Raw genomic sequence first — 27,913 nt, 5'->3', positions numbered from 1 at the left:
TATTTAAGTTTTTAAATTATTTCAAAAGTAATTCAAAATAAATTATGTATATAAAAAGAGAAGTTGTTCTATTTTGTGAATTCGAAAATTTTATTTCCCACAATACATTGTCAAATATGTCAGCGCCCATTACTTGGTCGATTTTTATTTCTTTTAAAATTTCGTGGAAGACGTAACATACTGCGTACAAATATCTGCAGAAAGTATTGACAAAACGTTTTAAAAAATTGCGGTTTTAAAAGTAAGTGGTATCATATTCTGGGCATTGAAAAGCTGCATCTGCTTTATTTAAAATGCACATCTTGAATTTTGTTTATTTTTACCCTTGGCTTTAGGCCTACTTTCATTTTAACTGTTAGGGACTAATCAAAGTACATTTTCAGATAATACTCAGTCTAGGCAATATAGCTTTAATTCATTTTGAACCACTGTAACATTTTTTTGCGTTACAAATTTTGCCACATTTTAGCTGATCAGCTGATAAACCACTTAGGTATATTTGCTGAGTGTGTTTGTGCAGGGACCTATATACTAACGGGATAGGCAACTCCTTAATCGCCATGTTTATTTACCCAAAACATCACGCACAACACTACAAGTTTTTCAAACTACATTTATTCCCAGTAAATAGGGTATTTAATTTAATATCATTTATTCCTTTTATGTATTGTAATTGATTTTTACAGGTTGGGACTAATCGCCCAAATGGGATATAATAGTCCGTTTGGGATATAATATCCCAAATGGGCTATAAATTTACAGGCAAAAATTGAAAATTTTTATTTTGGCAATATATATCATAATTCCTCATCAATACACTTGAAAAGGAATAACTTTTGGTTGACAAGTTTTCCTGTATGCCCATTGTTTAGGAGAATTGATCCCTCGGAGGTTCCGTAACTTCTTGGGGATCAATCTTAAAAACAGTAGAGTTGCAGAAAAACTTGCTTGCCAAAAGTTATTCCTTTTTAATTGTATTGATGCGGAATTATGATATATATTGCCAAAATAAAAATTTTCAATTTTTGCACTGTAAATTTATAGCCCATTTGGGATATTGTATCTCAAACGGGCTATTATATCCCATTTGGGCGATTGGTCCCAACCTGTTTTAATAAATTTTAAAGCATGAATAATAATAATATGTTCTACGGTGCGACCGTTGGGGCGAGCGCAGTTATTTACTATAAAAAAAAATTACACAGCTTTTACTTGCACTGCCTATCCTCAGTTCATTAAAAAAGAAGAAAAGAATTAAAAATATCACTTCCCAGGCATCGGGATTGAGATTCCGAACTTTTCGGAAGTTTCCGACAAAATCGGAAATACCCGAGCCATTTATCGACAAAAGTATGACGTACGTCAAATAAAAAGTCCTGTTGACTTAGAATGCAAACGATAGTTTTGTGGCATGGGTATTTCATTAAATCGTTGTTTGTAATTTTTTTCAAGTAAGTTGTTGCTATGTTTTAGCCACCATGTTGCTATGCACTGCAAAGGATTATGGGGAATTAAGAATGTTTTCATGTGGACTCATAAAAATTTCTTGGAACAATGTGCAGATTTCAACCCGAATTTCCTCCGTTCGTACACGTTAGTGTATTGAGCTTGCTACGCGAGCGGCGCTTTGCGCCGCCTCGCTGCGCTCGCTATAATTTAAATATAAAGAAAAAAACACCAAAATCAGAGATTTCTTGGAAATATGGCCGATCATGGGCATGTGCTGATTCTGAATAAAACAAAATTACTGCTAAGATAAGGAGCATAATCTGTGCTAAAAGGAAATCTTGAATGATTTTTTGACAGATAATTAAAGGATTATCTCAAATATGTAATAGCTTTAGAGATATAATTAATTAAAGTTGACTTACGAAAAACCCGCGACTTAGGAGATATCACAAGACTTGAGGTAGTTGCCTATCCCGTTAGTATATAGGTCCCTGGTTTGTGTCATGCCCAATTTACTTTAAATGAATTAAAAGGATCAATGAAGTTGCAAGCCGATTAAGTTTCCAGTACTGCTTTTTAGCAACAAAAATCTTAGATTAGATTGGAGCTTTTTCTTTTAAATCTAGCACCCAGCATAGATCCTCTTGACAGTCACGCAGTGACATAGACAATGCTGCTGCTTCCCTTAGTTATCAAACCTTTGCTTTCATTTCTCTCAAATATTTCCCTGTCCCTGTTTAATATTAATTTTTTTAATTTCAAGCAGCATTTTATCAGTTAAAGTGGTCAATTTAGCAGGTAGTCGGTTTTAGGGAAAACATTGATAGTCTCAAGACTTTTTAAAGAAATACATTTAGATCCACTCTCAGCTCTCATTCTTGACCTCAATCAAGATACAATGCTGCTAGGTCTTGTCTTTTTCGCTATTGTCTCCCTAGCTCATAAACACTTTATCTGTTGACCTCATTTGGCCTTTTCTTCTTCATTATCTGTACTGTCAAGCAGCTACTTGTCATTCACTCTTTGCCATCCAAAACTCAGTGCTAATCTGGTATGCTGAGAGATTGCCCTCGCCTTCCCAAATAATTTGCACCCTTGGTCATAATTATGACCCAGCAGTTGAAGGTTTACAGAGGATTGAAGCATGTTTAAAAAATGACCTCAGTAAGACACTGGTTGTGTAATTCATATTTATTTTAACTTATCACCTTTGTACATATTCCTGCCCCCCCCCCCCCCCCCCCCCCCCAAAAAAAAAAAAAAATTATGGTCAATTACTCTCAGAGTTTTTCAGAATTTTCTTCCTTTGTTGAATGGCTTTCAGTCAAATGCTACTGACTTAAAATGTCCTTCAAAAAGTTTTAAATTTCTAGACTAACCTGCAGAACTGATCAGAATGCCAGATTGAATAAAAGTTAAATATTTACACCTGTTGTCTAAAACATTTGAACCCAAATCAAAATTTTGAAATACATGTAGATATGAAATGAGGACTCCAAACTGTTGAAGTGAAGGTTATAGTTTATCAGACTTGATAGTGTTAAACTGTTTATTTTAAGAAAGATTATATAATGTTTCGTAGATTGCATAAACTTTTAATGTTTTTACATTTCTATTTTTAGAATGAGTGAGCAGACATGGCAGAAAATGAAGAAATTTTAACAGTAGGGGAAATTGAATTAGATATCAAGAAAATATTGAAAATAGGGTCTGATACAAAAGAGAACCCTTCACCCAAACATGAAAAAGAGGATTCAAAAACACAGAACAGGCAAGACAAGACAGGCTCCATTGGAGAGAAATCATCACTGGGGACTGTCAGGTCTGATAATGCAGACAAGAAATTAGCATCAACACAGGGCGGGGGTAAAGGAGCACCAGAGAATGTCAATCACGCTGTTCCAGATGACATGGTGGAGGTTGTCAATCTGGACAAGAAAAAGAAGAAAAAGAAGAAAGGTGCTGGGCAGGAAACAAAAGATCAACAATCAGAACTGGATCAAGATGGTAAACTTTGTAGCTTATCTAAGCCAAAGGCTCAGAAATATGTGATTGTGTCAAAATTTTTATATTATTTCATTATGTTATATAGAATGTTTTAAAATGCTAATTCACAGGTAACCTTACAAAGTTTTGATATCAGTGCAATGCACTTGTTGACAAACATTTAAGTTCATAAATATATACAAAAGTATGTTTTATGTGTATTTCTTAAATGCATCTTATCTTCATTCTAAATATAGGAGGTGAAGATCCTGTATTCCTAAGTGCACTGGAGAAAGAACATATTTTCCCTCTGAAGCATGTATGTTTTGTCATTCCTGTAACAAGAGTCAAATTTTAAAATTCTCTAAAGGGTCGTCTAACCTGTAAAAAAGTCTAAAAAATGTGTTAAAATTGAGGTGAACTTACTTTCCCTTACATTTTGTTAACAGAAAATGAAGAAAGCTTCAGTTCCAGTGTACTTTTGTCGCCTGTGCAACATGCATCTGAATAGAGAGGCAATTTCTCTCCACATTGATGAACCAATGCATTGTCAGAGATTGAAGGTACCCTATATACTGTATACACTAAATGTTCACAATTTGAAAAAATTAAGAAAAATATTTAATTCATTTGAAAAAATGTCATTTATTTTATGAATTAAACTTATTATTGTACCTATCTCTTGTAAGAATCCCAAAAAGAAACTAAAGAACCCACAAACATCCCAGGAGAAACCACAGGCAAAACGTGAAAGGGAACAAGTGAAGAAAACAGAGACCCAGGATGTTCCTGTGTCCTCGTCTAAGTCACAGCAAGGAAAGGGATCCAAGTTATCCATACAAGGTAAAGTCACAGCAAGGAAAGGGATCCAAGTTATCCATACAAGGTAAAGTCACAGCAAGGAAAGGGATCCAAGTTATCCATACAAGGTTAGGGATCTAGATGTTTCTCTTACAAGGTATAGATTCTAGGTCACCTTTACAAAATAAGGGATCAGGAACATCTATACAAGGTAAGGGATATAGATTTTTATTTAGGCCATCTTTGCAAAGTAAGGGATCTAGGTTTTATGTTTCTTCACATCATGCAAGCTAATTTTAAACTGTAGTACCGGTAGATAAACAAAATATTATAACATTTTAGATATGGATGACAAAACTTCCACTGAGGTTCTACATAGTACTTTGGAGAAAGAGAAAATATTTCCTCTAAAAAAGGTGCTGTATATTTCCTAGATGTTGATTGTTGAATCCTCTCAAGGGTTTTATTTCATGGACTTATTCCTTTAAGTTTAAATTATGTTGCATATCTTCCAAATCAATTTTATATTAAAAAAAAGATTAACTAAAATATAACAGTATTTTTAGCTCACCTCAACGAAGTTGGGGGAGCTTATGTAATACCCTCGGCGTCGGCGTCGGTGTCCAAGTCCAAGTTGTCGTCCCAGGTTAAGTTTTTTGGAGCAGTTTTCTTTTTAAGTACTTCTATGTCCTATATTGATTAGACATGCATGGAAGATCTTCTAATGTGTTTCATTGTACCAGTCAAAGTTTCAGATGCTGCAATTTCAGCAAAGGATTGGCCAGGTTAATGTTTTTGGAGCAGGTTAACATTTTTGGTGCAGTTTTTGGTGCAGGTTTCATTTCCAAGTAACTATAAGCCCTATGTTGACCAAACTTGCATGGTTGATACATCTAAGGATGCATACTACTGGGCTTGCTTCGGATGCTGAATCTGACCTACATTTTCCGGATGAGTGAACAGGTTAAAGTTTTTGGTGCAGGTTTCATTTCCAAGTAACTATAAGCCCTATGTTGACCAAACTTGCATGGATGATACATCTAAGGATGCATACTATCAGGCTTGCTTATGCTGTCTGACCTACATTTTCCGGTTGAGTGAACAGGTTAAATTTTTTTGGGCAGGTTTCATTTCCAAGTAACTATAAGCCCTATGTTGACCAAACTTGCATGGATGATACATCTAAGGATGCATACTACAGAGTTTGCTTCGGTTGCTGAATCTGACCTACATTTTCCGGTTGAGTGAACAGGTTAAAGTTTTTGGTGCAGGTTTCATTTCCAAGTAACTATAAGCCCTATGTTGACCAAACTTGCATGGATGATACATCTAAGGATGCATACTATCAGGCTTGCTTCAGATGCTGAATCTGAAATCTCTACATTTTCCGGTTGAGTGAACAGGTTAAATTTTTTTGGGCAGGTTTTATTTCCAAGTTACTATAAGCCCTATGTTGACCAAACTTGCATGGATGATAGGTCTAAGGATGCATATTACCGGGCTTGCTTCAGATGCTGAATCTGACCTACATTTTCTGGTTGAGTGAACAGGTTAAAGTTTTTGGTGCAGGTTTCATTTCCAAGTAACTATAAGCCCTATGTTGACCAAACTTGCATGGATGATACATCTAAGGATGCATACTACCAGGCTTGCTTCGGATGCTGAATCTGACCTACATTTTGTGGATGAGTGAAAATGTTACTTTGTGATGAATGTATCATTTCCAATTAACTATGAGCCCTATAATGAGCAAACTTGCATGGACGATACATCTTAGGATGCACACTAATGGACTTACTTTGGATGCTGAATTCGACATACATTTTTTCAGATAATAGACCAGGTAAAAGTTATGGGTGCAGGTCAATTACCAAAAAACTTGAAGGCTTATATAACATTGTATAAACCAAACCAAACTTGCACAAATGTTGCATCAGGAGATGAAAACTCTCAAATTTGCTTCAGATGCTTAATTTTAATTACATTTTCATGAACAACTAGTTTAAATTTTTTATGTAGGTCTATTTCAATGTATTCGATGTTAAATATTTTCATTTCTGGAATGTACACTTTTTGTTGGTTAATTGTGTGACTTTGCCTTACTTAAAGACAACATTCGTTGAGGTGAGCTCTGTAATCTCTGATTACCTATGTTTTTTAGTGTTTTAGTGATACCCTGGTATGATAAATATTAGAATTGTTTAATTTATATAATGTTTATGAATTACATATTCCTGATAAACACTGTTGTGAGTTGCTTATCTTCCTACAGAAGTCTCTAAGGTTCCCTCGAGCCCGGTATTTCTGTCGACTCTGTGATTATCACATGGACGCTGTGGAGGACTGTAAGAAGCATTGCCGAGACAGTCGACACAAGAGAAGGAACGAGGTCAGAATGTTGTCATTAATTCAGTTTTATGTCACTTCAGAGGGGTAGAGAGTCTCTATGTCAGTCATAGTCACACCATGTGATAGAATTACATTATAATCAATAAATCTATACATAACTATTTGATTCAATTACACAATGTCCTTTTTTTAAGCACATATTCAATCTTTCTTTATGATGAGATTTTAGTTGTTTCTTTTTTTCCAGGTCAGTAAGTTTGAGACTAAGTTAAAAAGCATTCCATGTCCCTCCGCCAGCCACAGGGCAGCACTTGATCAGCTTGTAGAGAGGATATTTACAGAGTGGGGATTATCTGAGGGGGATGTACAGTACAGGGAGGGTCTAACTAGGTCACTACAGGACAAACTGACCAAGGAAGAACAGCTCAAAGGTAGGCAGGATTTTTCAGTGCTACATTCAGTAGTATTTAGAAAATAAACCTTTTGTGTTGACTGACTGATTAAGATAATTATTTACAGCAGCATGTTTACTGTTTTATTTAATGAGTAGGTTATGGCTAAAAACCAAGATCTTAATTAATTTTTTTATAAATGTTGCACTGTGATTATATTATCCAAAAAAATATATAATAAATATTTATATAAAAGTCAATTCCGTCCAAATATCCATTTTGCTATGTGTAACTTGAATTTCATGGATTCATGATGATGTATGACATTAATGTTTCCTGCTTTGACAGATATAAAGTTAATACTGTATGGTTCTTCTCTGTCGACCCTCGGGATGAAGGAGAGTGATGTAAACATTGACCTTGTTGTTCCTCAGAAGGTCAACCAGGCAAAAGCCTTGACCCACGCATATAAAGTAATGAAGTCTCTAGGTATGCTGTCAGCACCATAATGTGCATAATTTACTACGAAATCACTAATTTTCATAGGGGTTTAATTTCCGTGGTTTTCAAGGTATGAAGAGACCCACGAATTTATGTCTATCACGAAATGTAAAATGTTACATACATAACTACTAAACAATTCTCCATCCATGAAATCAAATCCCCATGGACCAACATATTTTCCTCAAACCACGAAAATTTGACCCCTCGAAAATATGTGATTTTACAGCATAAAAATGTGTTTTATCCATTTCTCAAACTGAAGAAATATTTTTGCTTTCTTTGAGTAATAAAATGCTTGTAAAAATACTTTTTTGTGACAAACTGTACCATGCACCAGAATTTAATTACCTGTGGATTTTACAGAGGAATACAAGGACGTCCAGAGTAACTTTTCGTCCAAGGTACCCTGTGTGTTGTTCACCGACTCAGAGAGAGGCTTGACCTGTCAGCTGACCATTGGGAGTGACCTTGCTCGAGAGACCAACAAACTTCTACTTATGTACACCAAGTGTGATCCCCGATTCAGGAAACTTGCTCTGGTCTTCAGATACTGGGCAAAGGTTAGTATGTTTTTCTAATTCGACCTGTATTCACTGACAGACATGTAAATTCCATACTGAATTAGAATCACATTGTGCAATGGACCATTTCAAGGATGTACCCTTAAAGACTTTGATTGATGTTTGTGTGTTATTCACTATTTGATGGTGCATTTTTGGATAGGGAATGAATATGTAATAATTTGCTGGTTACAGATTTGTAAAGTGGATTGTCAGATGGAGGGAACTGTACCAGCATACTGTTTTTATCTGATGACTGTGTATTTCCTGCAGCAGTGCTCTCCCCCTGTTCTGCCTGTCTTACAGGTACATGTACTTGTATTACATCTTTGAGAAACTCAAGCTTTTTTACACCCCAGTTGTTTAAAATATGGAGGCTGATGGCATGAAAAGACAAATTCAAAAGTATGAAATTATAAAAACAGAGTGGTCATAGAAAAATTAAGTATGAAGTATGTACATTTGTATAATAAGTCAGAAAATATTAATGAATATTTAATTACAGACATATGAGGAGGAAACAAAGTCTCAGCCAAAAAAAGCACCTGCTCCAAAACAATTAAACATGGAACAGGTTACAGCTCAGGTTTGTTTTAAATTTCGATATTTATTTTAAAATGGATTGTTTGACTTGGGAGCAGACTTAGTCTGCATGATAAATACCCTGATCATCTGCATTGTCAAAACATATCTTACACAATATAAGCTGCAACTTGAAAGTGATGATTTTAACTGTTATCAAAATACCATAGAGCAGTATTATACCATGTTTATCCTTTTAATTTTATCTGTAATTTTCAGGTGGAAAGTTGGCATTCCGAGAACACAGACAGTGTGGGAAGTTTGTGGTTAGAGATGCTGGAGTTTTACAGCCTCAAGTTTGAGAACTCTGTCAACATCATCTGTATCAGACAACACCAGGCTCTATCTAGGGTGGAGAGAAAGTGGAACACAAAACGCCTGGCCATTGAAGGTAAACACAAATGTTGGAGTTTGACATGTTATATAAGGTAGCATTTATTTTGAAATTGTTAATGAGGCCAGTATTGTCTGTCCCTACATATCAATCAACATGTAGTTGTGAATTACTGTAAACCAACTTTTATTCGCGACGACTTTATTTCGCGATTTACCGGAAGTAAACTTGTTCGCGTCGATTAATTTTCGCGATCAAGCCTTCTTTGATCTGTTCATATAGACATTAAAACTGGTTCACGGCGAGAAATGTTTGCGATAACGAGACCCTCGCGAACTTCGCGAAAATTTCTCGCACGCGAATAAAAGTTGGTTTACAGTAATAGAAGTCTTATACTGATGTTGTAAATTGTAGGTTGAAGGCTAGCAATTACTCAATCAATATCCCATTCTCTGGAATCATGGATTGATAATTAGTTTGAAATATTTACATTCAATTATGATTTAAAAAATAACATTGATGTTCAGAGCTTAAAAGAAATAAATGTTCAAGTTTGCTTCTTAATTCTGTAGCTATTTCTTTTGCTCATTTCAGATCCATTTTCACCTAAAAGAAATGCTGCACGTTCAGTGAAAAGCTATGAACTCTTTGAATATGTATGGGATTGCATCAGGATATCTTATCTCTATTTTGGACTGCCATCTAATTTTTCAACTTTTTCTGATGAAGAACAGAAACTTTTCCTTGCAAAAGCCAAAAAGAAGGTTGTTGAAAATAATTCCAAAATTGAGAAATCAGGAGCTGGAATTTCTTCTGACAAGTCAGATTTAGGGGAGGGTGGAAGTGAAGCAATTGACAGAGAAACCTCTGTCCAGAAAACTTCCGACTGTGGTGAGTCGGTGAATCAGGAAGCAACAGACTCTTTCTCGGAACAGGTGTCTGGCTCCATTTGTTCAGAACAATCTGTGATGTCTGGGTGTGAGGCCTGTTCTGGTAAATCTACTGAAGAATCAGGTGACAGACCTGCTGGTACAGAGAAGTCTGTGACAGAAAACTCCATATCATCTACGGCATTGTCTCAATCAGGTTCCATAGAAGAGGTAGCTAAAGGCATTGTAGACAATGTTCTCAAACAAGCCCTCTCTGTGTTTCATTCCAAGTTTCCTCAAACAGGAGATAACAGGGCTGCTAGCAGTGATCAGTCAGATGCAAGCAAATGTGAAAAAATAAATGGTGGATTGACCACCGTCGATCTCATTGACTCAGAGTGTTCTCTGGAGAAAATGGAGAAAGCTCTGGAATACAATTATGTGTTTTCCTTGGATACACTGTCTGATGGAAAAGTATGTTTCCATGTGACATTTGAGAATAATTATTTGTATACAAAAAGATGTTTTATAAGCACAGTGATTGGGATAAGCTAGGGAGTAAATGTGACAATGGCACTCTCCAAGTCAGGGTCTATGTGACATTTCTAAATTCAATGTGCCAAACAGATTTTTTAAGGGGACATTTCCTACTTACAAACTTACAATTGACTAGTTGCTGTTAGAATTTCAATTGACTTTACATCATTGCAATTATCAAATTACTGAATGATGACTAAAATGAAGATACCAAATTCTATATTTAATCTCACAACTGACAAAGACTTTCCTTTATCGGAATGATGTATTTTTTAGATCTGCATGCTGCATTCCTGACACCAGTTTACTTCATGCACATTAAATGTCAAAATTAACTGTACAACATTGTTGTAGGAAAGATTACAAGTGCTTGGGGGAAAGCTCAAAGTTAAAAAGTATGTAGTTCTGATTATATATGCACCACGATGCGTTTTTAATTTTAATGTGACATTTTTTAATTTAATGCGACAATGGCGTAGGGCGTGTGCTTATCCCAATCACTGTAAGCATACTGTAATGTCTAGTCTTAGAGTGAAAGATTGAAAAACAATGTTAATCTTTGCAAATCCTTTATTATCTATAAAAATGTAACTTTGCACTTTATTTGGAAAATGTTTCTAACATCATAATTTGCACAGGGCCCCAAAGTGATATGTGTGATATGTGAGAAGGAGGGTCATCTTAAGATGAACTGTCCTGAGGACTCCCTACCAGAGTTAGTTCCCCTCCCAGAGATGACAAAGGATCACCTGCGGATCCTTACAGAGGTCCTCAAACGAGTTCCAAGTAAGAGAACAAGCACTTGTAATATCATTTACATGTTATAAGAATCATGTCTAATTTCTCCAATATATCCTGTTCATCCTCTCTTGTAATTAGTTGATTTTAGCAGTTGGATGTATTCCATTTACTGTAAATCACTATTTATTCGTATATATACTTTATTTTAGCGTAATTATGCGCTGACAGTGTGCTCGCGAAAATTTAATTCTCGCGTATATTAGTATAACTTAAGATTATGTAGAGCAATAACCACAATTCGTGAAAATTTTGTCTCGCTTATCAAGAGTCAATGACTATCTTGCGAAAGTAAGGTGTCGCGAAAATTTAGTGATCTACAGTAACTAATAGTCAGTATTATGTATATCTGAGTATAGAAGGTGCAAAATAAATTGTTCTGTACTAACTAATGAGAATGTATTAAACATGTCTGTATCGGTTTTTCCTGCTTTAGGCTGCATAAACATATTCAAGTTTTCTTCATCCAATTAAATACACAACTCAAATGGAGTAGCTTCATGCCTTTAAAATATTATTAATTCAGGAAAATATCATTGGTAAAGACATGCATTTCTTTCTGTACATTGTAGAAGATTTTGCTCCGTCACGAGAGGAGATCAGAGAGAGGGAGACCATACGCCTGGAACTTGAACTCTTCATCCAGGAACTTTACCCTAGTAGGTCTAATTTTAATGGGAATAATTCTAAGGTTTACAAAATGTAAACAGAGAAAAGATATTGATTTACAGCAATGAGACATATTTGATATTCATTGCAAATGAAAATCTTTAAAATATTTTACAACCTTTTTTCGTAATAGCTGCAAGGTTGGAGCTGTTTGGTTCATCAAACAATGGCTTTGGATTTCGTCACAGTGACCTTGACCTATGTATGACCTTTGATGATCTCCCAGTTCCTGAGGTATGATGTAACATTTGGACAATTATTGAAATAATACAATGCATTCAATCTGTTCTGTTGTAAAATTTCTTTCTGTTAAATATCATGTGGTGTAAGATATGCATGAAATAAGGGTATCATTAGTTACATAGTGTTTTAAATACATATAAAGAATATACATGCGATTAGTAAATTTTAACCTGGCGAAAAGACGGACCAATATACAGGTATGAAATTTACTAACCAGGTATTCATTGCTAATGAAATCACTAAAACACTATGTAACATTCAATTTTGGATGAAACATTTACGTTTTATCTGTGGTTTATAAATGATTTTCTTTGCTAAATGCTTCATCACGTCATACTGTGCCTATTATGATGTCACATTATGTTTGTTACCTAATACATCGACCGGGTATTGATTTACAACTGACCAGGTATACAATAATCAACCTCCTTCACGTGACAATTTTCAACCTCGTAAATAGGATTTCACGGAAAAATCAACAGAGGTGGGGTAATTAAGATTACTGCTTCAAAACAATGGTAATGACATAATATGTATTTTGACTTGATGTTTCCTTCACTCAGAACTTGGACTATGTTGACTGCATAGAGAAAGTCACAAAGAAGTTAAAGACACACAGAGGCTTGTACAATGTGTTTCCCATTACGACAGCTAAAGTTCCAATCATCAAATTCAAACACCGATCATCCCAACTGGAAGGAGATATCAGCTTATATAATCTTCTGGTATTAACAACTTATACATACATGTATCTACTGCTTTCTTTCAGTTTTAGCTATTGTTTACAGATGAAATTTAAATAAAAGTACATGTACTTTGTGAAAAAGATGCATATATCAATATCAGTATATGATTTTTATTTCAGGCCTTACACAATACACGTATGATTAATTTGTATGCTACAATGGACCCAAGAGTCAGAGTGCTGGGCTATGCCATCAAAGTGTTTGCAAAGGTAAATATTGGGTGTACAAGCAGCCTGAAAAGGACATCAAGCTAAACTGATGGGAGAAAATTATTTGAATGAATATTTGACTATTGCTCAGTCAAAAACCCAGACTATTTGACTAGGCTGTCTGAAAAAATTTGACATCCCTGGCCTTGCATCTGTTTATATTTTTGTGAGATCGGTGATGCCTTGTGTAGCAGCCTGTCACCCTGTGTCTGTATCCTGAAATATTTATTTTATTGAATTTACAGATCTGTGAGATTGGTGATGCATCCCGTGGCAGCCTGTCGTCCTATGCCTATATCCTGATGTTGATTTACTATCTACAGCAGTGTAAACCACCAGTTCTCCCCGTCCTACAGGAGGTCAGTAGTCAACAGATCTCTGTTCAGGAAAGATAATTATTCTAAGATTCCTAACCATCTCTCCAATTGTTTATATATCATTGCTATAGTAACAATACTATGTAAGATATAGCTGTTTATTGTTTACAATCAGATTCACATGGAGCCAGATAAACCAGAGAGAGTGGTAGAGGGGTGGAATGCCTGGCACTTTGACGACACTGAGGCTTTAGTATGTTCTTATGGTGATTTTTTTTATAGCCAGCAAATTTTTGTATAAAAAATTATGAAAGAGAAATTGAAGATATGCAAAAGTACAAAATATTGATTATTAACATATGAGTGTGTAATATCAATGTAAAATTGTTTTCATATGAGTTTATGATTTCAATATATGACTGTTTACATACTGTTGTAAAATTTCAATGTGTGAATATGTATGAGTGTATAATGCCAGTGTATTACTGTTTACATACAAGTGTATAATGTCTGTGTATGACTGTTTCAGCCTAACCTATGGAGCCACTATGGTAAGAACAATGCCAGCGTTAGTGAACTTTGGACCGGGCTGTTCAGATTCTATACAGAAGAATTCAAAATGGAGGAATGTGTTGTGTGTATAAGACAACATGAAATGCTGACAAGATTTGAGAAGTTATGGAATGGCAAATGTATTGCAATAGAAGGTAAGTATTGTATAAAGTAATACGGAGTAAAGGTGTAAGATTACTGTTCATGTATTGCAAAAAATAAGAGTATTTCAACATAGATTTGTCCTACATGAATATTGAAACAAACAATTTTATAATAACATGGATGTAAGGTTTATGAGTGTTGTTTTTAGTATAAATCTATGAACAAATATGTTACATAGACATATCTTGAACTACTCATGAAAATGATGTTTATATGAAAAGGTCTGTGTAATGTACACACCAGTAACATTTATAAACTTTATGATATTCCATATATCTTGCACTTCATTTGCAGAAAACCAAGAAAAGGGGCATGAAATATAAATTTGTTGCTGCTCTATTACACTTTATACCATTATAGTTATTTGTGTGTTTAACACCGTTATTTCAGATCCATTTGATTTAAACCACAATTTGGGCGGAGGCTTGTCTAGAAAAAGTAAGTGTATTTTTATTTCATTCTTATTTTATAAAGTTTTGGGTATACAACAACTGTCTGCCAGTACTAGTTCTTTTGTAAGTTAAAAAGTATAAGACTTTCTGGATTTACACTGAGAAGACGTGCAATAGAATAGTGTATACAGGGTTATTTTTGCCCCACTTTATTTCTGCCCTTTCACTTGCAAACAATTTTGCCCCATTTTAGATTGGCCAAGTCAGAGTTCTGTTTAAGAAATTATACTGTATTCTTTGAATTCGACCCTTTTAGATTTGTCTAACTGAACTAGGGATGAGAATAAAACGGGGGCGAAAATTTCCCTGTATACAGTATTTAAAAAGGTACTGGGTGATATAGTGGAACTCATATTTTACTACATATTAATCGCCTGTTGTTAAGAGTCATATGTTTAACAGCTGTTCTCCACTAATTTTCAGTGCATCAGTACATAATGAAGGCCTTTGTCCATGGACGACTGCTTTACTGTACACCTGTAGAAAATATACCAACCACGTACTCAAGTCCAGCGGTAAGGAGAAATATTAATAGAGATAAGCAATCTTATGAACATTTTAATAGAATTACTTTCAATTTTTAAAAATGAGATTTCTGAAATGTTTGTTTTAGGATTATTTCTTTGACAAAGACCGGTTGACTTCAGGAAGTCCGCCCAATGACAGAGGATGTCGAGTCTGTAACAAAATCGGACACATCGCGAAGGAATGTCCAGTAGTTATAAACAGGAAAGAGAGGTAGGAAGCATTCATATACAATAATAAGAATTGTTCTGAACATTTTTACAAATATCTAAATGACAGATATCAAAATGCTGAACTTTTGTTAAACTTTTTAACATTTATACATATATATTTATACAACTATTTACATTTGTCAATATACAGCCTACTCAGGATATATCGAAATTCAGGGGACCATGCAAATTATTTCAATATATTTGTAATTCAATATAAGCGAAATCATGAAGCCGCCATTTTTTTTTTTTTATTAAAAGTTCAATTCTGATCTGTAAATAAAGAACAAACCCGAACAAATTAATTTTGTCATCGTTTACCTATAACAGTGTACTGATTACATGGAATATTAGTCCTTGAAAGTTTAAATAAAATTGTTTCTTTCTGTTGCATTGATAAGACAATCTTCAACCTCATTATTATGCCCCGGTCGCATTTATGTATGTTTTGGAGAAAAATCACCGATCATAAACTGTTGAGTACTGCTGATCGCTGCATGTATTTGATCGTAAGTGTACTCTGGTTAATCCCATAGCTATTTCGAATTTAGGCTTATCAATAACATTACCGGTACGTATTTAATTTCAAAGCTAAGTTTCTAGATTTGTGGGGGTTACTATATTGCGTTTAGCCTCTGAGTGAATACGTCCATATTACATGTATAATACATTTAACAGCGATAAATTTTATTTCGTCAGAGCATGCAGTATAAAAACACATAAGATGAAAACTTAATTATTCACACCTTTGTATATCAACTGGTCAGTCAGGCATGATATCAGTCACCAACTGTAACAACAGCTGTCAGGGAGTATTTCAATATAACCGTTAAGAAAACAACTCATTATCACCTGTGGGGATCGATCAGTGACTTCAATATAAGCGATATTTCAATATAGCCGATTTCAATATAACCGTTATTTTAATGGAAAGAATATGAAAGTCAAAAATTTTTTATTTTTATTTCAAAATAAGCGGAATTTCAAAACAAGCGAGTTCAATATAAGTGGAGTAAGCTGTAAATAGTAGGATTGGGCCACAATGAGGACTCAAAGTTTACCTTAAAATGAAATGGAAAATGAAAAAAAAATCTTCTCCATAAACACTGGAACAAAAAAAGCTAAAATTTTTGTGGAAGTTTCCTGGTGTAGTGTAGAATTTTAAAAATTGTTCAAAACTTGGCCTCTGAGAGTAAGGTTGGGCCACAATAGGGACTCAAGGTTTAACATTGATATATAATGAAAAAAAATCTTTCCTCTCCAGAACCATTTGGCCAGAAAAGCTGAATCTGGAAGTATCTTGGGGCAGTCTTAAATTCGAAATTGTGGAAATCCTGTTCCCCAAGGATGGCTTGTAGCTTCTGCAGATTATCATGTTCTATCATACCCAATTATATTCTCCTATGCCCCCAAAACAAACATCCCTGGACTTCTTTATAATTGGGATTGGAGATATATTTTTTTTCATATTAGCAAAATTTAAAATTATATTTTTTAAAAATACATTAAGGGAAGAAAGAGAAAGGGAAAGAAGAATAATGGAAGAAATAAATGCAGCTAGAAAACTTGAAAAGGAGAGAGAATTCTTAAACCAACAAATGAGGAACCAGCATAGGGAGTTTCACCACAACCAGAACAGCCAACAGAGGGAGTATCACCACAATCAGAACAGCCACCAGAGGGAGTTTCATCACAACCAGAACAGCCACCAGAGGGAGTTCTACCACAGCCAGAACAGTCCTCAAGGAAATAATGTACCAAGAGGTGAATTGGTGTTTCAGTTGTAGATTTATCAATGTGTGACATGATACACTGGTTGAAGTTACCAATAGTGAGTAGTATGATTTTAAGAAAATTTAATTTTTGGTACCTGATTTCATTGATATAAACGTAACTCTTTTCTTACAGCCTACAGAAGAAGTAACTCGGAGAGTCAGGAGTATGCTCCTCACACCAGACAGTCTCTACAGAACCCATTACTGCCATATCCTCAAATGCAGGGGTATATGTCTCCCCCAGTCCACCAGAGGGTATGGAAAACCCCATTAGATTGTTGACTTAAAAAATCTTTAATTTTTTTAAACCATCCACTAGAAAGTTTAAAGGGGTGTCAACTGTGGAAATCGGCATGTCTGTCTTTCTGTCTGTAGTTGTAAGAGTAATTAGCTCTGCATTTAGAATACATATACTTTCTAGCCTATTTTAAGGGGATATTTATAATATTAAAAAAATGTATTCTCTATTTTTTTTAACTTTTCTGATTTTTTATGGTGTTTTAGGACAAGAGACCCTTCTTTCATAATTCATCCCATCTGTCTCAGGCCTACTCCAGACCCCCAGGGGGCATGAACATTACTGGCCCGCCCTCTCAGCAGATCTTTAGGATGCCAGGACATGATCCACAACTGAGCATGCCCAGGAACCAAACTAACAGGATCTCACAGAGGAACCAAGATCCCAGAATGCATCAGTCCAGAAATCATGGTCCTTCAATGCAGGTATCTCCACCTATGAATGATTTGCATGAGCATCCCGGGATGCAGGGGCACATAACATGTCAAGCATATAATTCACCTCCAAGAAATCCGAATCCACAGGATGGTGACCATTCCAGTGGTGATATTTCTCCCACTAACATACCCAATTTATTTTATAACGTGCCCACCTTTGTGGGTTATCCATTGTATTTTAATCCATGTCAGCAGGGGACACAACTGTTACAGGGACAAGTTCCTGGTTACCAGCAGGTGTTGTCTCCCCTACAGGTAGGGTTAAATCTTTAATGCTGCACGCTTGTTACTGACAGTTGCTTGATCTGCCCTTTTCCTGCACATCCTGACACCAGACTGATGCCTTTATTTTCTGTTTTGTGTGTTGAAGCATGATACAAAATCCTCTGTAAGGTAGTATAATTCACTAATTTGCATATATTTAAAGCATTTATAGATATACATTTGTATTTATAATGCTTTGGTTCTAAAAAAAGTTATTATATCATACCATTTAGCAAAACTGGCATCTTTAATACAAGTATAAACTCATGGGAGAAAAGATAATTAATACCACTGCAAGTGTCAGAGTCCAGCTCTGATCTATGATGATGCTTTTGGCCAATGGGATACCTAGCTAGACACTGTATTCTAAAACTGGCCTTTACATTTTTATTTGTGAAGTACTTAATCAAAAAAGTTTGTGATGTGTTATTTCTTCATAAAACTTCTATCATTAATGCTTTGGATATATCATTTTCATTTTTGAAAAAAAAAATTGCTAGTGAATACTGCTTAACACTAGTTAGTAAGTTGTTATATAACAACATATAGCTTAAGAGCTTAACTACTGAATATTCAACGTATTCATAACATCAACCCCTTTGAATTGTGCATAGCCTTAAATTCTGTTTATGTTGATTGTTTATAAATGACTGATAGGTATTCATTTGCAAAATTGATTCTCTTTTATGTATTTACAATGTTTCACTATCTATTAATGTATTCTTGGATATTTTTAAAGTAACTATGTCAAAATTGAGTTTAAAAATTGTATATTTCTTACATAAGATAATAGCAGAATGTGGATTCATATAGAACATGTAGAAAGTAAAATTGAATTTGTTCGATAAGTTGCCTACAAGCACATCTTGTACATTTAAATTCTTGATGCCTGCTTGTTTATATGATTTTGTTGTATTTTTTGTGCACAGCTTAAAATAAGTAGAAAATGATAAAAGGACATCATTATAACTATATTTGTTTGATGTACTCTGAACCACATTTTTCAAGGTAGGTAGGTATTTATGTTTTTTCGCTTTGCAGGATTGAACAATTTGAAAACTCATAAAAATCAAAGATTCAGAAAGATGTTCTCATTACACACTGGATATCTAGACAGATTTATTTTTTATAAATCAAAAAGAATCAAGAAGAAATTATATACCATAGCTTAAAAATGTTAATGGAAAATAAAGGAAAAAGATTGAATAGGGGCCATTTTGACTCGTCAGTCAGAGTACATCAAACAAATAATTCTTCTTGTTGGCCCAACCGAAATTACCCCTGATATTTGTAAATCATTATATAATGATACAGTACTTAAATTTTAGTACAAATAAAATTATCAATTAAAATTAGCAGCTGGACCACCCAATCTTTTAAAATAATTACACATGACTCGTAAAAGGCATTGGCAGCCATATTTCCTATTCATCACTGCAACATTTATCATAACAACCCTTTTTATTAGCTGAAGACCTCTTAACAGTTATAAGTATTTCACAGTAAAGATAGATGCCTTCCCCGGAGAAGATGTACATCTTATATTACTCTCAACTCTCTCAAGATAAAATTGTCAAATTTTCTGCACTTTTTAAAAAAAATTGAGAAAATCCCAATGTAGCTCTTTTGTATGGGAGCTAAGAAAATTTGCTTGTGGTATGTATCATTTATAATAATACAGAAATACATGCCAAAAAATAACTGTTTTAGGGATGATATTGACTAGGACCTATAAGCAGAGGATAAGAAAAGATTTTAAATAAAAAAGATTTTTTTTAATTAAAATTCACATTGTTTCATAGGGGTAGAGATGGGTGAGGGTTGTGTAATTATTATAATGATACGCATGTACTAGCAAATGTTTCATGACAGTTCAGCCTACCATGGTACAATCTTCGTGCATATATTAGTTTATGCACAGTTTTCACTGAGGAAATGGAAGTACATAAATCACGGCCAGGAACACGTTAAGCTCCAAGACAGTACCGTTGTCAGAAACATTTAAAGTTAAGCACTAAAAATGGCTCGTTGTCATGAAAATACAGGTAAGGTTATGACAAAAACTGTCCAGTGTCATTACTTTAGAAGACAGGTCGTGAGCAGTTTTTCATTTTTTAAGTTAAATAATTTCAACCAATGTCTGAAATTGCAATGGGGAACAGGTCTGACACCCCTTTTGGTGTTGTATGAATGTCAGTCGTTAAAATGAAGTAATAAAAGAGGAGTTTGCGTTGGCGATACTAAACCCTGGTGAAGTCAAACGTTGATTTCATTCATTTTCCTTCTGAGATGTTATATTTTTTGTAAATAGAATATCATATATATACCAATTGATGCAATCAGTATCAAGACATGTTATAAGCATTTATGGAAAAAATAAAACAAATTAAAACTGAAATATTTGATTTATTATAATTTATGTCCGTTGTACGAAAATTGAGTCCGTTGTCATTGGTCCGTTGTCGCTACTTTACTGTACGTATACGCTATGAAGGAGGTCGATTTTAGTTTTTTTTAAAATGCTTTGATAAATTTCAAACATGCCTTCAATAAATGGGTGAACTAATTAGTCATAAGAAACTAAACGTATGCTATTTTCTATAGTTCATATAATGTTCAGCTTTTGTGTGACATGCATATGGGCTTCAGCCTAATTTCAAAGTGAAGGAAGAAATATGCTCGCTAACTCTCGATTCCTGCCAACATTTGTCACTCATTTTGTTTAATATTAATGGTAATTTGGCCATAAAATCGTTTTTAATACAAAGAACAGTTAAGTGGTAATTGATGAATTGTTTTGATACCAGCGCTAAATAGTGAATTATCCCTATTTCAAGCTCTTAAAAATGGGGCGGGGGTAGACAATATTCTCCATTGAAAGATCACCATATTTTGAAATAGTCTTGGACATGATTAAATGTTCCTAGTATGTTTTCTTATGTTTTCGGCAAAGAAATTATAAAGATAAATGTATTAATAGCATGTAATGTTTCAGTTGTAAATCGCTTCGAAATTGGTGAAAAAATCAGCATGACAGTGCAGTAAATATTAACCAAACACAGATATGCAGTTTTGTCGATTATTTCATTCACTTGAATGGCATAAAGTAAAATTATAACAAACCATTAAGGGGGATCACCTGATATTAAACAAAACAAGATAAAACATGAACATAGGTGCATGAAAGGTACAAGTGTGATCCCCCTGAGAATGACTAGAAATTTACATGCAGGTAAAATATCACTTTACATGTAAATATGCATAAAATATAACATAAATGAGTTAATCCTTGGAGGCATCCAAACAATTGCACCAATCCCAGATGACAAGTTACCACTATAAGAAAAATACAAATTTTGACCAGAATGCAAAATAATACAAAAATGAACCCATAAAAAGGATGGGTGGAGGGTTTTTTCCATCGCACTAACAGGGTAACAGAAATGGCGCAACAAAAACAAAGATTATTTTTTTCGATTAATAAAATCCGTAACCATGGTAACTATCCGATGGTTAAAGATTTAATAGATTTCTCATAGCGGCATAAATTGAATTTACTCCTACAAGTAAGAGCCTCGGTTAACGTCCCTACGCTCCTTATATATGTGGCGCCAATTCAAAAGTATCTCGCCGTGAACCTCTAGCATGCTGGAGTAAAATTGAATTATCTGTGGTAATTTTTTTTTTGTTTTTTGTCGTTTTCTGTCTATAAACATATCTATGATAATATTGTTTTTGTGATTTTGTCTATAAAGTATACAAATCCCCCCCCCCCCCCTGAAACACAAAATGCTTTGGTTTGAATTTTTGGAAAAAAATAGTCCATATCACCTGTAAAAAAGAATTTTTTTCACGGGGGAGGGGGGTATTTTCCTTTTTTCGTTGATTTCTTTTGTGAAAAACAAAAGTTTTACCAAATTTTTATGGTTATCTCTTTTTGTTTTCCCAAATAAGTGATGTTTTAAGAAAATTTATACAATAATCTATAAAAAAAAAATATTAAAATTTTTTCGAATATGTTAACTTTTGATAATTATATCTGGGCGGTAGGTGGAAAAACAATATGTATTCAAATATTGTATTATCTGTTATTAATATATATATTATAATATTTTTACATACATGCCAACTTTTGAAAATTCCCATGGGGGATTTAGCGCGTGACGATAATTTTCAAAGCTCTAAATTCACGACATTTTGTCGTGAAATCAAATGATAATGAAATGATCTTTTTTTAAATTTATAATATTTGATATCACTTATTAATACAACTTAAGGATTAATTTAACACAAAAAATTAATTTAAAAAAAAATTTTAAAAAAATGTTTTTTTTTCCAAAATTGAAATATTTTTGCTAAAATAAGTGCTTCTCTCGTTAAAAACATGTTGTTGTTTTTTTTCTACCAGGACACATAATTTATTGAAAAATTGAAAATTGTACAACTTTTAAATCATTTTTTTCAAAGGCTAAAAATATATGAGGTTTTGATACTTGAGATTTTTTAATTATATTTCAGTTAATTAGATATTCTAATAAGGTATTAAATTTACTGAAATTTATACCACATATCCAAAGGAGAATTATTTTTTTTTTTACAGTCATGAAATTTGTCAGGCTTGATGGTACCATGTGGGTATTTCCTAAAGTCATGCACATACCTATAAAATATTACTTTTGGGAGAAGGAAGGGAAAAGAAATTCTAACTGACATACCCTTGATTGTTTCATCTTAATTTTTTCATAATATTTTGACTGGCAAACTTTACAATATTTTTCATTATAGATAGATAAAATCAGCAGCTATGCTTTGTATTTTTCTACTTTCGTTTTCAAAAAAACGATCTCTCTGGATTCCGATTTTATAGTTTGATTAGTATTTCATTGTCTTTAATTTATGTTTTTAATAAAATGACTAACAATTAAAATGTTAATCTATGTGTTTCACCTTGCATTTAAAACTGACAAGAAAGCTATAACATTACTTGTACCTGGACAACTGCGTGCGTTCAAGCGTGAAGTGATTTCCCGTAGCTAATTAACATTGTTAAATAAACAATGAAACTTATCTGAATGCATTTAACAAACAAGTTTGACACTGTTATCCCGATTGTCAAAATTCAGCGGTAGGGAATCTTTTATAATCGGAAATTTTGGTGATTTTTTCAAATCGGGAAATTGGGGCAATTCTTTCACGATCGGGAAAGCGGGATGAAAGGGTAAAATCGGGAGGATCACGCCTAAATCGGGAAGGTTGGCATGTATGTTTTTATCATTGAGGAAATATTCAAAGATTTTATGCAAACATTAATTTAAGAGCTTATATCTCAAAGTAAAAGATTCCAGTCATTGGTTCATATTTCTCTTCATTTTGAATAAATTTCCTTGCGTATTCAAAAAATTCTTTTAGGAGTGAACATCCTCTGTCTACCGTTTACACCTACTGTGTGCTCCTTGTCTTGATCGGGAAATGTATCAGGAAAAATCCGTCAATGTGTAAAAAATGGCCTAATAATTACTATGAAAAACGTCAGTCAGCATTTGACTCCATGATAAATTGTATTTGCTGACAATATCATTGCTTCGACCAAGGAACTTTTGAAATAATGACTTTCTAAAACAAGACTTTTGATATTCTTGTTTCAGCAACTTGTTTGTCAATAATTTAATACGTATTTAAAATTTCTGTATTTTTAAGTTCGTGTAGATCCAATATTTTATTTTTGTTTTACTGATAATATTTCAGGAATTGTTATACGTTTGCACTCTATATATTAAAAAACATCAGAGAATGGTAGGCAACACTACTCCGAAGACGACCCCCCAAAAGATTCAAAATTTTCTGCAATATGCTTTCTCTTTCGTAAGAGTACATATACATTTGATCATTTTTGTTATATACGTATTTATTGATCAGTCTGACTAAAACCAGCCCTTACTATTTCACTTCTAACGAAGTGAAATAGGGACTAGCTTTAGTCAGACTGTTTTATTGATAAACTTACATGTTAAGAAAAAGACACCGGACTAGAAAAACTTTACATGTACTGACAACGGACATTTTGCTTTTAAATTTCGATTTCTTAAAGCCTGCTATAAAGAATAGGCTGTCAGTTGCCTAACACATGTAAAATTAAGTTTTTTTTCATATTTCAAAATAAAAGGACCATTACGATAAATTTTACGTAAGAAATATTAAATTTTCAGGCTGACGATCATGACTTCACACATGGGCATGTGATTGCCAACGCAAACTCCTCTTTTATTACTTCATTTTAACGGCTGAAATTCATATAACACCAAAAGAGGTGTCAGTCCTGTTCCCCATTGCAATTTCAGACATTGGTTGAAATTATTTAATTTAAAAAAATGAAAAACTGCTCACGACCTGTCTTTTAAAGTAATGACACCGGACAGTTTTTGTCATAACCTTACCTGTAATTTCATGACGAGCCATTTTTAGTGCTTAACTTTAAATGTTTCTGACAACGGTACTGTCTTGGAGCTTAACGTGTTCCTGGCCATGTAAATGTGTTCAAACATCCTTTTCTTGTTTTAATAAATGTTTTTCTTTGGTCATAACAATTTGAATTTTTTGTGTGGGAATAGGATATAACACAGATTGTTTGAGCAACCTTTTAGATGTGAAGTGAATTATATGTAAGGATTTCTTTTGACATTCTTACTACATGTATGATAAGATTATATTCATTCTTTGGATTTGTACACGTGTTGCAGTATCACTATGTTATTAAACTTTTAGCCCGACTGAGCCAGGGATGGGGTCAATTACTTTAAAAAGTAATTAATTAAATTACAATTACTTTAACTTTTTCTTCAATTAAATTACAGGCTTTCTAAGACATGTAATTAATTAAATTACAAATTACATCTTAAATTTTTTGATTTTTTTCCAATCCGTGTCAATGAATATACAGAACTACATTCATTTGTATATAAGCTCAGCCTCTGCTCAAACAATACAAGAAATGATATGATGTAGGCATTGTGTACACTTCTTTGTGGTTTGAATTATAACTTTTATTTAAAAGAAGAACTATCCGAGATCACAGTCTGATGCAGTTTCTTCCACGCAATATTAACATGTACACAAATTGCATCCCTGATGGCTTATGATATTTTATTAAAAGGAGGTATCTTAAAGTGTAAAATGAGTCACAACTGTAACCCCTCAAATTAAATATTTCTGAACCTAAACATTTGAATTAAATTGTTATTTATGTTGAACATTTTTACTTCATAGATGATTGTACAGAACATAATTTTCTCAGATACAAAATTTATGTATATAAAAATCTTTTTAGATGTTAAAATAATTATCAAATTAAAAGTTTTTCTTTTCTTAAGTTAGCAGAGCATTATGATTGAAATAATTATCTCCATCGGCTTTGTTTTCTGAATCATGGAATGAATACCTTCTTAGAGGAGTTGACTTGTTTTGATTGCAATTTATGGCTGTGATTTGGAGGGCTATTATTTCTTCACAACAAGAGGGAATTAACTTAATTATGACACACACATTCTTTTTCTTTATTATTGATCAAACAAGAAAAATTGAAATATAATAAATGTGTGTTTCATATTAAGGAATAGACCCACGAAGGCTCGTACAAAATCTAGATAAACCTATACAAAAAAAAATTATATACTCATTAGAAAGACACTAGATAATTATTATCAAATCATTCATTTAGTTGCTTGTAAACATTGTCTTAAATTTTTTATAATTGGAGGACTGAGGATATGTATTACAATTAAATGAAAGACAGTAAAATTGGGAGGTAGTGGTGACAATGTATCATGAATGTGCACTGTATAAAGTAATTGAATGTAATTGAAAAATGTATTTGAAATTACATGGTATTTTTTCAGTGTAATTAATTCAATTACAATTACAAGTAATTGAAAAAATGTTCAATTACAAATTACTTCCAATTACTTTAAAAAATTTAATTAATTACGGTCAATTACAATTACTTTTTTCAATTACCCCATCCCTGGACTGAGCTCAATGCTCAAATGGACATTTCTGATCAAAATGATTTGTCCATTGTTGTTGTCTTAAACTTTCAAATATTTTTTCTCTCTCCGAAACCACTGAGACAATTCTATACAAACATTGTTCAGAGTATTTTAAATAAAGTGGATCAATTTTTCTCTTCAAATGAAGGGACACATCATCTCCCGGGGGATGGTGTGTGGATGGGGTTTAAGAAACAAAGAAGGGTACATGAGGGTTCATTTTGAAAATCATCTATTTAAGAACTAATTTACAGGGCCATAGAAGATGAATCTTAAGTGAAAGGACTAGTGTTATTGAATTTTGTGCAAATTATGGCAAAGGGTGGGGTCATTATATAAGCATATATTTTAGAGTTTTCTGTGGTCAAATGAGATGGTCAACTTTGGTCAAATACCTCATAAATCATAACCTCATAAGGGTATATTGAGGCTACAATCTCAGGTCAGTTTTACAGCAGGACTAAGGTGAGCAATGTGGCCTGTGGGCCTTTTGTTGATACTGTGGCAAACAAAATTACTAAAAAAAATACACTTGCATTCGTTTGAATGACATGAATTTTTCATATAACCATACAAGAATGTTCTGTCAATATAATTCCCTTTTGTACAACCCCCTGTGTTATTTTGTAGGCATCAAGTCATGGATTAGAACAAGGCCGCGTTGTCAATCCTAGTAACCAGGTCAACTTTGGTGAGTATCTACAGTTATAAAGTTAGGCCTAATTAATGGTTCTGTTTGGAGTACCAGCAATGAAATATTTTGATGTGGGGCATTTTTTAAAAAATATAAAACAAAATTAATTTTAGGATTTTATGTTTAGCTGATTTGAAGCTCAAGTGAATTTTTCTGATCACATTTTGTCCAGCATGTATCATTCCATCTTATAAACTGTTCATATTTTTGATTCTATTCAAGTACATGTACGAATAATTTCCACCAAACTTTTCACAAAGTTCTTGGATGAAGGGATTCACGTTTATTCAAATGAAGGATTACACTCTCTTTCAATGTGAAATAATTAAAATTAAATCTAAATTTAACAAGTAAATTTGATGCAAAGCATCAATTTTGCACACGAAAATATATCATTTAATCATTTTAAAGCATTTTCATAAAAATAGAAATCCAAAGGAAAAAATCAATATAAAAAAGGACATGTACCATGGATGGCATGTTTCTATAGACAACTGTTCCATTGCCTTGCTTTTCTGTGCCATTTTTTATGCTTTAAATGTTAGTGTGATCAAATGGAGTAAATAAACTTATGCTTTTAAATAAAAGTTGGGTAGTATCATATCATAGAATTATTTGACTTAAGTTTAAATGAATCAAATACTAAAATGACATAATGAATGTCTGAATGCTGACAAAAAAAGACATAGATCTTTGTCATATGTGATATTTCCAATGTTTTGTCAAAGTATGTAAAGTGCAAAAAAAAAATGATTGTGGTGTTTACAACCGTACTTATTGCATGACCATAAATACAGGTTTGAATATGTAAAAGAATTTATAAAGGCTTTATTTATTTTTACATGAATAAAAAAAATACATCATTACATGACAGGGTATTTCACTTTCAGGCATCACCGTTCCCAATGAGTTTTACAGGGGAGGTAATACGGAACAGCAGAGATTCAGTAATTCACCGCATCGGGGACAGCTTAACCGACCTTCACCCCGCAAGTGAACAAAGTGTGTCTCACACTGTCAACTTTATAAATATTGTCAAATTGACAGAATAATTTTACACTTGACTTTGATAAGGAATTTCAAATTTAGTGTTTTATAGATAAGCAAAGATGTCTATTTTACAATGAAATAAAAAAAAAATGGTAGAAATAA

At 33.4% G+C, this 27,913-nt stretch overlaps 1 protein-coding gene across 5 annotated transcripts; it reads left to right on the top strand.

Moving 5' to 3' along the window:
- Positions 1–109: 109 nt before the first annotated feature.
- Positions 110–27,913, top strand: LOC134235180 (terminal uridylyltransferase 4-like). Of its 5 annotated transcripts, none has more exons than XM_062717284.1 (31): positions 110–248; positions 3,082–3,456; positions 3,693–3,754; positions 3,885–3,998; positions 4,125–4,278; positions 4,579–4,652; positions 6,509–6,625; positions 6,833–7,016; positions 7,326–7,466; positions 7,845–8,041; positions 8,237–8,347; positions 8,547–8,627; positions 8,843–9,014; positions 9,552–10,300; positions 11,002–11,149; positions 11,734–11,820; positions 11,964–12,064; positions 12,637–12,798; positions 12,939–13,028; positions 13,274–13,387; positions 13,521–13,598; positions 13,875–14,052; positions 14,453–14,500; positions 14,938–15,029; positions 15,128–15,252; positions 16,762–17,015; positions 17,160–17,281; positions 17,531–17,749; positions 17,975–18,016; positions 26,698–26,758; positions 27,652–27,913. In XM_062717284.1, the coding sequence occupies exons 2-31, from the start codon at positions 3,087–3,089 to the stop codon at positions 27,756–27,758; spliced, it is 4,554 nt and encodes a 1,517-aa protein (XP_062573268.1). In that variant the 5' UTR covers positions 110–248; positions 3,082–3,086; the 3' UTR covers positions 27,759–27,913. The 5 variants fall into 5 exon arrangements, with proteins under 5 accessions (XP_062573268.1, XP_062573267.1, XP_062573266.1 ...); XM_062717283.1 differs by having other exon boundaries at positions 17,957–18,016; XM_062717282.1 differs by having other exon boundaries at positions 17,954–18,016.

Source organism: Saccostrea cucullata, unplaced genomic scaffold (genome assembly GCF_032062105.1).
Source record: "Saccostrea cucullata isolate Sc308-1 unplaced genomic scaffold, CSIRO_AGI_Scuc_v1 ctg23, whole genome shotgun sequence".
Taxonomy (NCBI): domain Eukaryota; kingdom Metazoa; phylum Mollusca; class Bivalvia; order Ostreida; family Ostreidae; genus Saccostrea; species Saccostrea cuccullata.
The sequence above is the reverse complement of the archived record's forward strand: the minus strand, read 5'-3'. Positions and strand labels throughout refer to the sequence as shown.

Bases quoted from the DNA above. Each gene is read 5' to 3' on its own strand.
- LOC134235180 (XM_062717282.1), top strand. From the start codon at position 3,087: ATGGCAGAAAATGAAGAAATTTTAACAGTAGGGGAAATTGAATTAGAT. The intron at 8,348-8,546 runs GTACATGTACTT...ATTTAATTACAG, and splicing joins CTGTTCTGCCTGTCTTACAG to ACATATGAGGAGGAAACAAA. The intron at 18,017-26,697 runs GTAGGGTTAAAT...GTTATTTTGTAG, and splicing joins AGGTGTTGTCTCCCCTACAG to GCATCAAGTCATGGATTAGA.